Here is a 17,390-nt window from a genome sequence, read left to right on the forward strand (position 1 = left end):
TTGGAGAGGGCCATTAAGACTGCCACAGCACCAGAGGGTCTCTTCTATATCTGTGGTTCTAACTCCTATGGAAGTACAGAGAAATCACATCTGATATAATGCTGCTGCTGAAGACCATGGCAGTACTGAAGAGACAAGTGTTGGTGCTGTGATGGGAAGTGGTGCCGCGAAAATTGTGACAAACTGTGCCAGTCATTATGGGACCGGGACCAGGGCTCTGGGTATGGCAACTATAGTCTCTGACCTCCACTGTTGAAGCTCCAGTGCCCAAGATTACCTGGCCTCCCTAGTGCCAGCAGAGGCGAGGTTTCTAGAGATGAACAGGCCAACCTACCATGGTGCTGATCTGCAGACTAAGGGTGCCTTAGCATAGCTAGCCTACCTCTATAGACTGTGGTGCTCTTGGCAGTGCTGGTGACTTGTCCCGCAACAAAGATGCTTCCATCTCTGAAATCTCTATGAAGTCCCTTGTGGCCTTGTATATGTCCAGTGGGGACTTCGGTCCCCTGGCGATAAGCTGCGCACTGGATTAAACAGTGCCTGCACTGGCACTAAAGGCAACGGCGTCTCCTGGTGAGCCTTGTGTACAGAATTTTTCTTGTCCTGCACCAGGTCCTGATAGGGATGAGTTATGTGGAGAGTGTCCTCTACCCTACTTATGGCTGTGCAACACTGGAGATGTCGAACGGTGCCTGGGTGCCGATGGTTTCAGCTCTGGTAAGCTTCAACACCAAGAATCTTTAGCAGTGCCCTTTTTCAGCACGGTCTTTGTGTACTGAGGCCAGTGCATTGCAAACCAAACTCGCTCCTGGTGTTGACCTGTCTGATGTTGATTTCAGAACCATCTTTATTAGGAGTTGCTGGAGCCGAAACTCAGTCCTCTCTCATATGGGGCTTGAACCCCTTGCAAAACTTGCACTTTTCTGTCCAGTGTTCTCCCAGACACCTGCGACACCAATCATGCAGATCACTGTTTGGCATAGGTCACTTGCAAACAGTGCAAAATTTAAACCTCAGACATTCGGCATGCCTTAGTACCCTGGAAGGACAAAATGTGTGATCACAGCCACCTGCTCCTAACTACTGTCTAACTAACCAACTATAGCATTATAGAACTAAACTAGAAAGTATGCTAGGAACTAGAAGCTTGCCTAAGCAAGATTGCTAAAAGTTCAAACACTATCAGGAGGGTAAGAAGGAAGTGAGGGAGGATCAGGGTCTGCAGTGGTATAGAAGGGCTGGATATAGGGCACCACTCTAGGTGGTCTCCACAGATGACCCAACAGGAGCTGCTAGAGGAAAAAGTTTCTGATGCTTGTGTACAAGGCAGACGCACACCTGATTGGAATTGACATAAACAAGCACTCCAAGAAGAGCTACTGAATACTGGTTTTGATACTGTCCCCATCCAGCATTAATAGCTTAGGTTGGCAGTATTTGTGTTGCCAAATGTTCTGCACATAGGTATATATCTGCCTTTATTAGTACTAGGCAAAGGAATCAAGCAATCAAAACTTTCTTAAGCATAACTGTGGGGAAAATGCCCAGACCCACAGAAACATTTTGGTTATGTTCCATGTAGACACCAGCTGACTAATGAACTTTAATTTGATTTGAAAATAAATGCACAATACAAAAAAGTAACTACAGTATTCAAATTTTATATAAAAAAGGATCACACTAAATCAACTAACCTCATTTCCTTTACAACTACACATGAATGTTGTATTTTTGTATGATTGTGATAGTCCTACTACTGCAAACCAGATGAATGCAAGTTATCCTAAGAATCAAGATAAACAGTTTGGACTGATATACAGAAAGTTATTCCTTTGTTAGAAAGAAAAGGAGAAATATTAGAGAGGGAAAGCTAGACTGTCAAATCAAGGAGTTTCATTTTCTTGCCTTTGGTCTCACTACTTTGTATATTTTGAATTAAATTACAAAAATGTAGGTGAAAAATAGTTTAATATTGTTCAGACCTGCTGATCCTAGCCTAGTCACAAAATCAGAAATCTCATTTTGAACTTCTACCTGAAAACACAAGTGTAAGTTTTTCTTGAATAGCTTTTGTATATTAAAGTTTGCCACTGCAATTACAGGAGCATTTATCTAGCCTGATAATCATCTTCTATGGGATTATGTTTTCTACACAATCATTGATGTCATCACTGCATTTTTATCCAATAAAAGATAAGCCAAAAGAAGGAAAATAAATGTAAACCAATTTTATTTTGCTTTTAAGTAGTGTTCTTAAAGCACTACAGCATGGTAAACAATGTAAATTAGTATAAGTCATCTCAAAAGCCAGAGTTCTCTTTTTATGAGTTGTTAAAAAGATGCAGCCTATTCTAACAGGATAAATATTTTAACCATTTCACTTCGAGTTAATGAAGGCTCACAAATGAGCAACACTCCTCATTGAGGAAAACAAAAAGCTGTTGTCGACAAAGCGACAGCACACACACAAAAACAAAAGAACTGTGTAAAAATAACTAACTGTACTGTGTTCCCATACTCTTTTGAAGTTGCTTTACAATGGGATGATATGCACATGATCTTGCTGCAAACTTGTCATATTACTTGCAAATACATGTAGCCTAGCCTTACCATTCAGTCCAAAAGCTGTTAACTGTTCAGGTAATGCAGCACTATACTTCTCTGCTTAACAATCAACTCAATTTGTTTTTACTCATTACCTTCTCTTCTAGACTGCAGGCAGGCTAGAAAGAAAATGATCCCCTCATTAAAAATTAGTACTCTTACAGGAAAAGTATGTAATTTTGCAATAGCCTTAACAAGTTATGTTTTGCCTCTCTTTTCCTCTTAGCCACAAAATGGGCATGAAGTAATTTTTTAAAATGCCTTAATTCTCAACTTCATGCAAATCTAAATAAAGATGACCAAAACAAAAGCTTAAACAATGGAAGGATATTTCACAGAAAATTTCTTATACAAAAAACACATAAGAAAAAGGGCCACTAGGTGACATTTTAATTTACAAATTGGCATCATTTTGGTCAATATCCAAGTGCTGTTTTCTTCTACCACAACAAAGCAGCTGTACAGAAAGAAAACTGCATAACTGGTTTTAAACATTTTAATCACACATTTCCTCAGGAATTTCATGTGGATTAAGGATGCCAGGGACAGACATCTGAAGCTTATGTTTTTCCTCCTGAGCCTGTCGAAGGGCTGTTTCTCTTTCTTCCAGGAATAAATCTGACGTGTCTTCACCTGCAAATTCCTACACAAATGAAGTAGATTAGTTAATTCAATGTAAATATTTTAAACTTAAAAAAAGCAGCTTCCAAAATCCAGACATTTATATATAAAAAACACGAAAATAATTTTGCACAACACTGTCAGAACCAGAGTTGAAAAAATATTTTTCTTATGCAACAGTTGTGGCAACTAAAACCTAAATCAATGTAAGGAATACAGCACCCTACATTTTTTTATTTTCACTAATACCAGCTTTGTGTTTTGAGGCTCATGTTTTGTGTGGCTCGTCTTTTGGGTCCCATTCAAATGTAGGATTACAACATCAAAATATTAGAATCTGAATCCATGTTGTAATTCTATTTAGGATATTTTACTGGGGAATACGCTTTCCTTATCTCTTGAATGCCAACTTTTAGCTCTACTTTTAAAAAAATAGCTAGGTGTAAATAGCAGCTTATGATGCACATGAAAGGCAAACTAGAAGATCTAGTGGTCCCTTCCGGCCTTAAACTATTCCAAAACCAGAGTGGCAGCATGGGCTCTGTTTAGAAGTGGGCTTACTATGTATTTCCCAGTTTGGAATGATTCATAGCTACACAGAAAATCATAGTGTATATCAATCTGTTCTCTCGGTGTAAGTAGTCTAAGCCCACAGGCATTCATTCCTCTGCACCCTTAATTAAGTGGCAAACAGTCAAGACTGTGGCCCCATGACTTTGAGATGGTGAATTATGAAAGCATGCTGTTCTGTTGCATGACTTTTCACAAGTCATGAACCAGGCTCTACCATTCCGAACATCTCATTCAACAGTTATTGAACATTTACACCGATATTGCAAACATACCTTAATTTGGACCAGGAAATCCCGAAGGTGTTCCTTGAAGGCAGGAATATCCTGATTTAAACTGAAGAGTCCTGTTACAAATAGCTTAACCTGTGCACTAATATTAAAAATACCAATTAGTACATGGGAAACAAGAACTATGACAAAAAAAATTCAAGTGTCATAACACACTTACTCTTGCAGATGAGGAAATGCAGATTTAAGAAGATTAGCAACGTATTCCTGAATAAACATTTGGTTGTTCACTGGATTTCCAGGGTTTAAAGGTGTACTTATTTTTCCTTCTTCTACTAAATTGAACATGTATGCAAGAATTGATGCATGCATTGTTAAACCTGCAAATGTGAAAAAGAAATGAAATTACATTAGATTCCTTTATTGTTTAATGATTGTTGTACTATTTCCCTCAACCTTTAGCACACTCTTACCAGCAGTATGTGAAGTGTCTGTTACAACAGAAAAAATATGCTGAAGAATGTCACAGAAGTAAGTCTGATAAAAACTCTGAGCAGCAGCCTCTTCTTGCGCAACATTTTGTAATAGAGTATAAAGTATCTGAAGACCTGAAAGAAAGCAAAATGGTGAAGGTAAAGAAAACTTTTACATCAGCTTTCCTTTCTAGAAAAACTGCATATATTTAAGATGTTAAGATTTGTGCATAGAGAAATCTGACCTAGGCAAAATCATGAGATCCCATCCTTAACTACTTGAAAAAATGCCTGGAAAATCTTTTACCATCAGGGTTCCTGATAAGCTGTGAAGCAACACAGCCCCACAACTGCTTAATCAGGCCCATCCAGTCAGGAAGCTCCACACAGCTTAGAGGGAACCTTGGTTGCCATATTCTTGTGTATTTTGTGCTTAGTTATGATTACTATCAAAATCTCATACCCTTACCAAACACAAACCATCCATCTAAGTCCTACCTTGGCTGTGACAGTATATGTTTACATTGCAATTTCTCTATATATTCTAGAGTGCATCTGTCTGTGAGCCCATTTGTTCATGAACTTCTAAATAGTAAGAGCTAGGGCCACCAAATTAGGTTTGCAGTTTCCTCTTCTTCTAACTTCACTGAGTAAGTAACCCCTCTGACCCAAATCCTTCCCCTCCTTGGCTGCAGTGCTGAGGGAGAGGGGGAAAGGCCCCTGGCAGGCGGGCAGTGAGGCCTGGGGGAAGGTGGGAGGAGGACCTGGGGTAGAAGAACAGGTCCCTGATGAGTAGGGGAACTTGGGGGGACGAGGAGAAGAGGAGGAGGAGAGATCAGGTCCCTGCCTCCAGTGTCCTGCACCTCCAACCCCACCCCTCGGCCCTGCCCTGAAGGACCCAGGCAATGCCAAGTAAGTCTGCTAGTAATCATATAAAAGTAGATCAAGTAAAGCCGATTGGAATTTTCTGGCATCTAAATGTTTTACAAAAACAGTTAGATTTAGTCCAACTTCCAATGGAATCCAGATTTCTTGCCGTTTACCCACCCAGCTTCTCCACACACAAAGCTTCTAAGGGCTGCAGTTCTGGGGGCAACCTGCCAGGGATACTTGCTGGAGTCAGGAATCTCATGGCTTATAGGGCCAGTTGTATTCCCGACTCTAGGAGCTGAATAACCTTAGGAGGCCTGGCTCCTAAACTCCACAGCCCACCTATTGATCTGAGGCACAGCTGGTGCTCTCAGGATTCCTTTTAGCTCACCATATGGGCTTGATAGAGGCTTAGAAACTTCAGCACCAGGAATCTCTAAGTCTCCATTCCCTGGCTCCCTATCAACTGAGCTACCAAGGACCTAGATGCTTCCAGGCTCCCCACATGGCAAGTTACAGCAGAGCCAGGAACCTTGGAAGCCATGATAGCTACAGACTGAAAAGGACAATTCTTGTCAGGTTCACTGCTGCCCTGAAAACTGACTAGACTCCTGTCATTTTAGATCCATAGCACTCATGGTTCCAGATTCATATTTTGTTTTAGAAAGATCACATTTTGCTGTTCAAAAAAATACATTTCATTTCTGCAAAAATCTCAAGTTTTTGGGCTTTCCATTCTGATTTGGAATGATAATTTTTTTTTAAAACCAGTAATTTTTGCACAACTGAAATATGGTTCCCACTCAGCTCTACTACTAAACAGCATCACTAACATTGCAAAAGTGGCAAATATGAAACCCCTTCCACAATCACTGCTTGACTACAACTTTAAACAAATATCTAACTTGAGGATTGTTCTCAAATAAGACATCATCAGACTTTGCCTCTAATGTTCCCTTTAATCTTTTCCATTTATGTGCAGATTTTTTCTATTCATGTGTGGAATAATTTTTTTCTATGTGCACTGAGGCATGTGTAAATGTGCATCACCAGTAAAAAAAATAAAAAATAAAAAATTAGTTGTGAGCACTCTGCTAATCAACTGAGCATCATTTGAAACTGAGCATCATTTGAATCTCTCCTAAGTATCCATCCAAACGCTCAGCATATAGGGAACTCTGCTTGCCTCTATGTCTACACAGCAGGATGCATTGCCTAAAAACAGAGAGAAGTCGAAGGTCTGCTACCTTTCCAGTGTATTTGAAAGTACCTGGATGACCCCAGCTTCTATGGGCATCTCCCCCTTCCTGAGGGCCCCTTGTCTAGTCCCAATATGGGTGTCTCCTAATAGGATTTTCTTCTTGTTGAAAGCTGGGAAGGTAGTGAGCCACAGGAAAGGAAGCCATCAAGAAGAACGAGTACCCTCTCTTGGCTATAGGAGACAACCTGCATTCAAATATTTATTCCCCTAGACATACAGCAGAAGCCTGCAAAAGTAATGACTAATGGAAAATACTGATACAATATAGCAATACCATCCCTCCACATATTATCCTCATTATTCAAGGTGTGCAATTGGCCAGCTTATCATATACTCCCTCAAAATATAGTAGAGTGTAGAGAGGTGTTGGGATTTATGGATTTTTTTAAACCATGTGCCATTGGTTAACCTACATGGTTACATGCCAGTGGGCTTATAAGCCAGCTCCTGCCTGCACCCCCGCATAGCTGCCCCAATACAGGTTTTTGAACAGGCTCCCCGCATGCACTGCAGTAACCACACTGAAAAAATTCAGCAGTTCACATTTACAGAAAACCCCGCTGGTACAGTGTACATTTAAAAATACAGCTAAACTCTATTCACCTGTATCTGCAACGTTTCTCATTGTATGTTTGAAAGCCCAAATAATAGAATCCAAAACAAGTTTGAACTGTGCAGGTGGAATGGCCAGGAATGCTGGAAAGCAGTGAGAATTTACTGCCTGGAGTAGTAAGAAAAAGTTTGTTCTATGTTCAGGATACTCTTCAAAGTCCTAAAAAGAGAAATACACAATGAAATTCCAAGTTACTCAAGCAGCTCACTATCAGCTATCACCATAACAAAAATCTGATCCAGTAACACCAGGACAGCATTTTTCCTTTTAAATAAATGTATGAAAAGTATTAACAATTTCAGGACAGCAGATAATACAATGCTTTTTGATTTATCTGACAGTCTATGTTCTGATGAGTTAACCAAATTGGATTAACAATCAAGCCACAATTCTACTGTAATTAGCATGTAAGAATTATGCAAGACATTCACATACAGGTTGCACTTCTGAAATCTGGAACTCTCTGGCTCAGCAACCGGACCATGGATGCTCCTAGACCAGAGAGCCCAGGAGCCTAATGGCAGGAGGGCCAGCAGCTCAGCCCAAGTAAGGGCAGGAGGTGCCCTGGGCAGTAGGATCAGCAGCCTGGCTGAAGGCAGTGCTAGACCGGGGCTGGTGCCCTGCAGCAACCCCATGGCAGGAACCAGAGCCTGTGCTTGTGCTGCCCAGAGAGCCATCAGCAGCTAAACTGGGGGTGGGAGAGGGTGAGGCCGTGTGCAGCTTGCCAGCAGTAGGCAATGAACTTGAGGGCTGATGGCAGGAGACCTCCCCATGTCCAGCAAATTCTCTCATTCGGGAGCGGTCCAGTCCCAACGATGCTGGACCAGGGAGGTCCAGTGTGTGTGAGATTTTCTTCTCAAAACCTACATTTTAAGTAATTTCAAAATAAACCATACAAAAACTCTAACCCCTTTTCAAAAATTAAGAATTGCCAAGTTTCACAATAGTTTGATAGCCCTAGACAAGGACATACTAATTGTCACTAGAACATGAGCACATGGGCATTTTCCTGCCACTACAGCTGGAGAGGCCAATTTTCAGAGATTTCTCAAACTACAGTGATTTTACTGAGACAGACATCAAAGGAGCTTATTATTCTGTTTGTGTGTTTGTGCATACCTTATGGGCACCTGAATCATTACCACACTCAGGGAATAGAGCTGACACTGGGTGGTGAATGCGGTAGGTCAATGGAGGGCAACCTGAGACCCATAAGCTATATGCAGCCCACTGGAGTTCTGTGTCTGGCCCACAAGACATGTAGATGCTCAGACCCAGCGTTCTCTGACACAGGTCAGTTAATGTAAGTCCCCACTATCCCTAGGTTTATATTGCTGTATAGACATATCATAAGTTGCTCAGCGATTCTAGCCCTTGGCTCCTATACTTGGGAAAGTGCTGTAATACCCTTTATGAATGTTATACTATCACCCATCATGGTCATATCTGCATAATAAGCAGTAATAACAGGCAACTCCCTAGCGGACTTTGTGGAATGTCTGGCTCTTCTCCCATTTCATAGGAGAACTCTGCTTGGGATCTCTTATTTCGTTGGTTGGTTTTATGTGATATGTTACAGAGACTGTATGTATCCAATGTAAAAGATTAATACACTTACCTTATTGATCATATTCAACGTGCATTCAAAAACAGCATCAAATATCTGAGGTATTTCAGCAGTAATGTGTCCCCCCAATTTATTTACAATGATAGCCATGGTACTGAGTACTTCAGGTTCTCTAGCAGCTGGAACATTTCTCTGATAATCAATGAGAACTGCATCCAACAAAGGAGGAACAAAGTTTTCAGCTACCTAGTGAAGAAAGCAGAACATTGTTAGATATCTAAACAATTGTTTACAATAATTGCAGTGACTCGTTTACAATTATTTCTACCATAGTAATTTTTTCCTAACCAATTTTGTCTTATAGTCCTAAAGTGTACATGGCATGTGTTTTGTGGACCTCCTGAAAATGAATTGCTATGACAATAGCAGACAGTCTTAATTTTACAATTTTTACAGTAGAATAAAAGTATATTTCTCAGTTTCTTACTTATAAATATTGCAAGTTACTTTAAAAATCCACTTACCATCTGAGGATCGTTGGACCTGCTCACCCAACCAGAAATTAGTTTTAGCGTTTCCCTTTTTACTGTCCTCATACTTCTAATCAAAGGTTGTTTAGTAACCATTTCACCTGAAAATTTTTAAATTGTTAAACTCAGTTTAAAAGGTTTGATATTTGAATTTAATATAAGAAAACTGACTTTACCCAGATTTATTTCATGCTTTTGTCAATCCTATACTTCTTATATAACATTTAGTAGCTCATGTTCTTTGTACATGTCTATCCTAGGTACCAAGTAAACTCTCAATTGTGAAAATATTCCATCATCTCAAATCTCCCTTCCTGTTCATGCAATTCCCCATTTATTTTAGTCTCCTTTTTGCTCTGTCCTCATGGTACAGGTTGTCACAAGAGCAAGCCAAAGGCATTACTAGCAGTTATGTTGTCCCATTATCTGCTATAATATACTATCAGTGGCAAGTAGACATGATCAGTTTCCAACTATAATTTCCTCACATTATACTTTCCAACCTATACATACTATGAGAGACATGCTCATGTACATCTGCTCAAACATTTTGTTGCCCTTTTCTCCTATCATTGGGCATCTGTCTAGAGATTACTGGACATCTGCACTAATTACAACTGACTGGAATGGGTTTGCTTAACAATCCGACACACATTCCCCGTTAAGGCCGGAGACCAGGATAATCCCAGTTTGGAATCACACAGTTGTCAATCCAGCACTGCACCCATAAATTAATTATACAAACTTCAAAGGATAACACTCAATTTCTGATTATTGATGATATTACCCTTTTTTTTGGGCACGGACAACTGCAGGCCTTTGAAACAGCATAGAATCAAAGAGCTATTCTCTGGTACTGAAGGCTTCATATAGGTCAGTTGTACAAGCATATGTTCATATTTAAAAAAATGCTATGCAATTTTTAACTTTCCAGTAATAACCTTTAATTTCTAAAGTATAGACTTTGAACTTCAGTAAAGATCATTTGTTCTGAAGACAAGAGGCTATTAACAGCAAAATACTAGCTTAATATATTAGCACTTTTCACACAGGATAATTGGTGAATAAATCTGGTTCCGATTTAAAGAAACTATAATTAGCCATATTTTCCAGTGTGCGCTAGGGCTTTTATTTTTATATTTAGGATGAGTTTTAACTTCCACAGATAAACATTTACTGTGTTTTATAATTCCACAGTCCTCCTTATTCATAGACTAACAGTATAATCTCTTTTTCCCATGGAGACAAGAGAAGTTTCAGTATAAAGATGGGTAAGTCCATTATTAATCTGAAAAAAAACATTATAAAGTAAGCTATTTCTCATAAGTTATTGGTTACAAGAGTAGATGGTACTATTCTTATGTTGTTAGAAATAACATGGAAAAATCTTACCATTAGCCTGAATAGCTGCAGAAATATTTTCACTTAGGCACTTGTACACATTCAGCATATCTAAATAAATTCTTCCAAGCTGAATCACAAAGGGATGTCCGACTGCTTTACATGCTCTTACATTTGTTTTCAGAATACTACCCAGCTGTTTAACTGTTTCGGGATCCTTTAGAATATCAACATTCTAAAGAAAAAATAGTAAGTGAGTTAGTTTTGTTCAGTGAATGAAACGGCTTCTTTTGGTAATTTTTTATGAAATAAAATTCAAGTCATTTTTCATTTTAATTGTTTATCCTATCAATGTCTACATAGCAACTATACTGTTACTCTGGCTCATGACACTTAGCGATAGCAAGAAGAGCAACAGAAAGAAAGTAGAATTATTTCAATATTGCTTTTCTGGAGAAATATCATGTACAGGAGCTGCAGTACAAGTATAACCCTAAAAGAAGGAAGAACATAACAGGGAAAATGGGAGAAGAGACAGCTTGTAGAAGGACAAAAAGAAAAAAAAAAGTGAGGAGCAACAGCAGTCCAATGGCAACATAATGTAGAGAACAAAGCTTGTTCCTGCCACAACAGGGGACTGTATGAGAAAAAAAATAGACTATTACTTTCACAAAAGGGAGGATTGCACTTCAGGGCATAGCTATTAGCAGTGGCTGGAGAAAACAACCCTCCTATCTCTTCTGAACACACAATTTAAGCCCCCACACAAGTAAACACCATTTTATATTCTAACAAAACGGCTTAGTTCTTTTAAAGACTATGAAAATGCCAGAAAAAGCACAAAATTAAACCACCTTAAACACCAACTATTCAGTAGGTATCTCTGGTAGAACACAAATACTTAGAAGTTACACATCTCATAGTGCGCTTACTTTTGTTGCTTGCTGAATTATGCTGTCCCACACTTGATTAGGGAGCAACATATATTTTTCTATCAGATGCTCTTGTACAGTTTGGTCAGTCTGTGCCCCAATCATATATCCAACAGCTTCATAGAATGTATGTACCTGATTTGAATAAGACAAATAAGGTAAGAAGAAAGTTCAGAGGTAAGAGCTCATGTTAAAACAGTATTTCTATATGCAGCCATTCCTAAATTTGTAGTTGTACCCGCACAATTTTAAAAAGGCGTTTGTAAAATAATTTGTGTCAATTCTTTTTAACTGAGTCTAAAGAGGTTTTCAACACACTTTACAAGATTCCACACTTTAAATCAAATATTAAAATACAATATTTTTGAATGTTCGTTGGACTCCATATTCAAACTTCAGAGCCTTTCACAAGGTTTGTTTGCCATTTTCCCAGTTTTATATCAAACTGGGGTATCAAGTGTGAAACAGCGAACAAAGACTATTGTAACAAATCCTATAAGGCCTGTCAAAGTAGGGGACCTGTCCTACTGACTCAGTAAGCTATATGTTGCTGAGATAATGATATAGTATACTTATAAGAGAAAATGGAGAAGAAAAAGTATTTTGTTCAGTGCTTTTCCATGCACCTTCATTTATATAAGAATGGTCATTATGGGTCAGACCAAAGGTCCATCTAGCCCACGTCCTGTCGTCTGACAGTAGCCAATGCCAGAGAGGGAATGAACAGGTGATCAAGTGATCCATTCCCTGTGGCTAATTCCCAGCTTCTGGCATAGTGAGGCTAGAGATTAACATCCCTGCCTATCCTGGCTAATAGCCATTGATGGATCTATCCTCCATGATTTTATCTAGTTTTCTGAAGTTTTGGACTCCAGTATCCTTGGTAAAGTGTGCTGTAGGCTGACTATGCATTGTATGAAGAAATATTTTCTTCTGTTTTGACTAGCTTCCTACTAATTCATTTGGTGATCCCGTTTTCTTATGCTACAGCCCTCTACTCCTTCCATATCCCCACTCCTTTGCACTTCCTTCACCTTTCTTTTACATCAGTGGTGGGGAACATTTTTGGGGGTCAGGAGCCACTGACCCACAGAAAAAATGAGTCGGAGGCAGCACACAAATGAGAAGTAAAAAAAGACCAAACGCTCACCAATGTGGCCCCCGACTGAGCAGGAAAAAGACACTCCACATTTTCCTCTCACACAGCAAAGCTAGAGGGGCCCAGACTAGTAGATTTAGTATGCTGGAGCATCAGCATGGACTCCTCATAGCTATGGGGAAGCCCTGAGCCTCAAGGGCCAGATCTATGCAAGCTGGGTACCGAATTTGGTCCCAGGGCTTAAGTTCCCCATCTCTATTTTACATTCTAGCAGTCTGTCTTACATCCTTATTCTGCATCCCTCACAGAGCCACACTCTGCAAGGCCAAGATGCCTAGAGTCATACCACCTAGTAGTTCTTTAGTACATATTTTCCCTGAATTTGTTTTAGAGTACATTTGGAGGGGAATTTAAAAATCATGTAATGGGAAACTTTTCTATCATTCAACTATGGGAGAGGCTATCACCAGCCCCCAACATAGATCTTCTCCAGATGCTAAGCCACTTTACCCATAAAGTTGCAATTATCATTGCTACAACATACAAGTTTGTGTATCTATTTCTTTGCATCAACAGACATATATACTGTGTGTTTTATGTGTAATTTTGAACTTTTCAGCAATTGCAAGCTGTGAGATACTAGTCTATGCTATGTTAAACCCACAAAATTATTAGGTGGGAAATCTTAAAACGTTTAGCCCCAACATTATTCAACCAGATCTTAATTTTTGTTAAAGAAATAAATGGAAACCCATAAAATGCAAAAGAAAAGGAGGAACAAAGTCTGCTGAACTATGTTAACTATCCCTCCCCCCAACAAGGATATAAGCATTGTTCTAATGCTACAGACTTCTGCCTCACCAGTGAGACTAAGAAACAAAATGCAGGTCTCCCTAAAAGTACTATCACCACTTCACTATGCTTTTAAATATTAATAGAGAGTCACTATGTATCATTACCTAAACTGCTGAATTTCACATACCTGCTGTGGCTGAAGATCACAAATTATTGTATTAATATTGTTCAGGATCTCATCAATGAATGGCATGACTTCTCCCACTTGAACCTGAACAAAGTGCCGTCGGCATTTCTGTGCTATTTTTATGAAGGTATCACAAGCCATGTCCTGAACACCATCATGAGTTTCTAAATTAAAATATAATTACATGTGACCTTCCTCTTTTACAACGATTGTATACACGCACTCAGCAGTTCCAATATGAAAGCAACATTTGAACATTTAGGGCCCTAAAAATTTCTCGGTGAGCAGAAGTGATGAAAGTGTCAAACATTTACCATGCATAAATTCAAATAGCTTGTTGACTACCGTCTTCAAAAATTTCCAATGAGCTCTCAAGAATCGTGGATATTGACCTACTATATACATGATATTTGATGCAATAATGGCTTTGTTATCTTTCCCTCGCTTTTGTTCACAGAGTCCCAGAAGATCCTGCAAGAAAAAAAACAAACAAACCTGTACTTGTCTTTCATGTTTAAAGTTTGTATTTTCTTAGAACTGTGATAGAGCAAAATTTGAAGTACTATAACCACCAATGCTAAGTCTGTAGTTTGGCAGTTTTGAGCAATATCCCAATTACCAAATCTGGCTTCATAGTTATTTCAATGCATTTGAACAATGTAGATTACAATTAGAATACTGAAATAACAGATTTACTAAAACTTTTCAAAAGGACAAGAAAGCAGTTTTCTACCCAGAAATAATTTTAAATACACCTTATTAAAAGTTCTCAAACTGTTTTAAAAAAAAAAAAGTAGCACATAGTATAGTTTTGAATAATGCCAGTCAGTCTGAATGGGAATTACAGGATGTTTCAAAAAACAAAAAACCTAAAATCAAAACATGTAACATTTCTCTCTGCTACTAATGTAAACCCATACCAGGTTCTTTCATGATCTTAAATTCACTTTAAGCATGGATATAGAAGTATAAGCATTCCTCAGTATTTGGTATCAATGAAGGCCAGCTGTTTGTGAAAAGTATTTAATAAAAACCAAGCAGTCTTAACTTCTTCCTGTGGCAAAGGGACCGACTACCTATTAATTTATGCGCATAGATATAAAATGTCTGGTTTGCTTGGGAAGTTTAGATTGAGCTCAGCCGTATTAGGTCAATTTTCTTGATTGATTTTTGTACTCCTACGTTTCATGAGGAGTAAGGTAAATTCAACCTTGCATGGTCAACTTTACAGTTGTGCAGACACCCCACATGCACTCCTGTCCTCACATCTCCTGCAGTGGCATATTCCTCCAGTCACTTAATCGCTCCTTGTCCAAGAGGGTGGACTGCATTTGCTCCTTGAACATGTCATACCTAGTATGTTTTCACCTTCTTATCTATGCTAGCCAGTCATCTGGCAGAGCCAGGGGAGTATACAGCATGCTCACTACTACAGCTACTGTAAGGAAACTTAAAGGGTAGACTTTACAGGATTTAAACGGAGTGTAAAACCTAATCTCTTGGCATAAAAGGTCTGTCCAAAACAATAGGGAAGTGTTATGTACAAGGCCACAGTTACCCTTTTAAGCACCCAGTATGCAACAGGTATACGACAGAGATCAGAGAGGGGCAGCTGGACTCTGTTTGGTGGCAGGCATAGTAAGGGACAGGCTGGGGCTGTGCATCCCATAGATGCATTACGAAGTGATCCCACTGTCTGTGCTTGTCTCACGATGCCAGAACCGAAGTGCCACTATGTCAAGAGGATCTAATGCCAGCGGCATTTACCAGTCGTTCAACAAGTGCTTCACAGAAAAGGATGTTCATGGCCTCCTAAGATTCTTCCTTATTCCAGTGGCCATGGTTACACTCCAGTGTAAGGAGCACCATGGTTAATATGACTGCCATAATACTTTGCTGTTGAACAGGTTCCATGCTTGCCGTGCCATGGCATGTGCAAGGCTAAGCAGGGGGGAGGGGCAGAGAGATGCGAAAAGCATGTTTGCCATTGCTTTAAGCAGGCAGAGTGCAGGGGAGGAGACGAGCATTATGGGATGCTGACATACCCAGAAACACCCACTGCACACTTTTAGTCCCAGCATGCACTGGTAGCATAGACTAGAATACAAAGAGGTGACAGGAATTGTGGGATAGCTACCCACACAGCATCATTTTCAAAGTCAACAGAAGCCTCTGCTGGGGATGCACTATTTCAAACTACGCTGAATTCTTTACAAAATCAGGTGCTATAAAATCAACCTTAATAAATTCGACCTCAGCTCTCAGTGTCTTATGACTTCTTTCCGTTATCAAACTGAATTAATGTGTAAATCTTTTAAAAATGGTAAGAAATGCCTTTTTCTACAGAATCTTGAATTTTTACCAGTTACAGCCTCATTGGTTTTTACAGATATTTTACGCTGCCACACACCTATTAATAAAACTAGTAGTCTGACAAGTCTAAAATTCAAATCCCTGGATACCTCATTTTATCCATGGATAGTCACAGATGTGAACGTGGATATCCATGGTTCATTTTTGTGGATATGGATACAAATATAAGTGTTTTATCTGCTTTATATCTGCAGGTATCCACATCCATGGATATGGATGCAGATCTCCAATGCTCATTTTTGTGGATACAGATGCGGATACCTTTACAGCCCTGCAAGAATACAAAACTGGTATGTCCCGTAATGGACCCGAAAATGCATGATAAACTTAACTGATGTAGTTTAATGAAAATGTGCAGCAAATATTAGTATCTTAAATGTTTTCTTCTTAGGTTCAAAAGTTCAGTGCAATTAACAGCTGTATGTGAGGAATCCATTAATTTTTTGATATACCTTAATTACTGTAACAAGAAATCGTTTTTCATCCTCTTCATGCATTGCTCCACTGATTGACCCAATAGCCCAACACAAAGTATTCAAATTCTTCCATGACCATTCTGTTCCATTCACTTGATTGTGAAGTTTTTCTGTCATTATTCGTTCAGTATCTGCATAATCCAGATGTGTAAGATAAACTAAAAGAAAAAGTTACATTTTAACATGTTACAAGATACACTTTTTAACATAGCTATAGTATAGTATGGAGGTGCTGGTCACAACTCCATAGAAAAGGTTTTATACTTACTATAGAATATCAATATATGTTTTGTATAAAAACTACAGCATCTCTCTCAAAGTTACAGTTCACTGTGATTTTTAAAGGATAAGTAAATGTTAGTTTATAAAAGTTAATCAAAAACAGGATTCTATAAAAATAAAACATTTGTCAAGTTTTTCTTTGTCCTAAATAACATGGTTATGCAGATAAATTATATGGAAAATGTGAACTAAGTTAACTGAAATCTTGTTAATCGACTGTATTTGGAGAATTTAGACTACTATAAAGCTAAATTACTAACAGTGGTTGTATCTAATTGTTAAGATTATACAGGCTCAGGTAACCATAAGGCCAGTGTGAGTAAAAGTGTTGTGTCAACTCATCACCTTTCCCTCCTAGTTAATTTGCTTGCAACAATTCTATTGGTCATATTGACTCAGTTCTAGGATGGTGATGGCATTTTCATTGGTAAACTACTTGATGCAACTGTGACTACTCTTTACAGATACTAGGATACATGCTACTTTGTGACTCCTGGTGAAAAGTCCTCAAAATAGTGCTGGCTTGAGCTCCATTTGCACACAGATAATTGGGACTCTGGCAGAGC

General features: G+C 38.9%; 1 protein-coding gene across 3 annotated transcripts in view; it reads right to left on the bottom strand.

Annotated features, from left to right (window-relative positions):
* Positions 1 to 2,213: 2,213 nt before the first annotated feature.
* The window catches only part of XPO1 (exportin 1), a 68,278-nt gene continuing 53,101 nt past the window's right edge, over positions 2,214 to 17,390 (bottom strand). For all 3 annotated transcript variants that reach the window (XM_075925550.2, XM_075925549.2, XM_075925551.2), the window contains 12 exons: positions 16,519 to 16,700; positions 14,008 to 14,164; positions 13,694 to 13,857; positions 11,613 to 11,747; positions 10,732 to 10,915; positions 9,334 to 9,440; positions 8,861 to 9,055; positions 7,233 to 7,401; positions 4,499 to 4,633; positions 4,246 to 4,405; positions 4,071 to 4,167; positions 2,214 to 3,247 (listed from right to left, as the gene is read on the bottom strand). In XM_075925550.2, the coding sequence (XP_075781665.1) occupies positions 3,101 to 3,247; positions 4,071 to 4,167; positions 4,246 to 4,405; positions 4,499 to 4,633; positions 7,233 to 7,401; positions 8,861 to 9,055; positions 9,334 to 9,440; positions 10,732 to 10,915; positions 11,613 to 11,747; positions 13,694 to 13,857; positions 14,008 to 14,164; positions 16,519 to 16,700 (1,832 nt within the window). In that variant the 3' untranslated portion in view covers positions 2,214 to 3,100. The remainder of the gene's footprint in view (positions 3,248 to 4,070; positions 4,168 to 4,245; positions 4,406 to 4,498; positions 4,634 to 7,232; positions 7,402 to 8,860; positions 9,056 to 9,333; positions 9,441 to 10,731; positions 10,916 to 11,612; positions 11,748 to 13,693; positions 13,858 to 14,007; positions 14,165 to 16,518; positions 16,701 to 17,390) is intronic.

This window comes from Pelodiscus sinensis, chromosome 3, assembly GCF_052426305.1.
Source record: "Pelodiscus sinensis isolate ZL-2025 chromosome 3, ASM5242630v1, whole genome shotgun sequence".
Classification (NCBI taxonomy): domain Eukaryota; kingdom Metazoa; phylum Chordata; order Testudines; family Trionychidae; genus Pelodiscus; species Pelodiscus sinensis.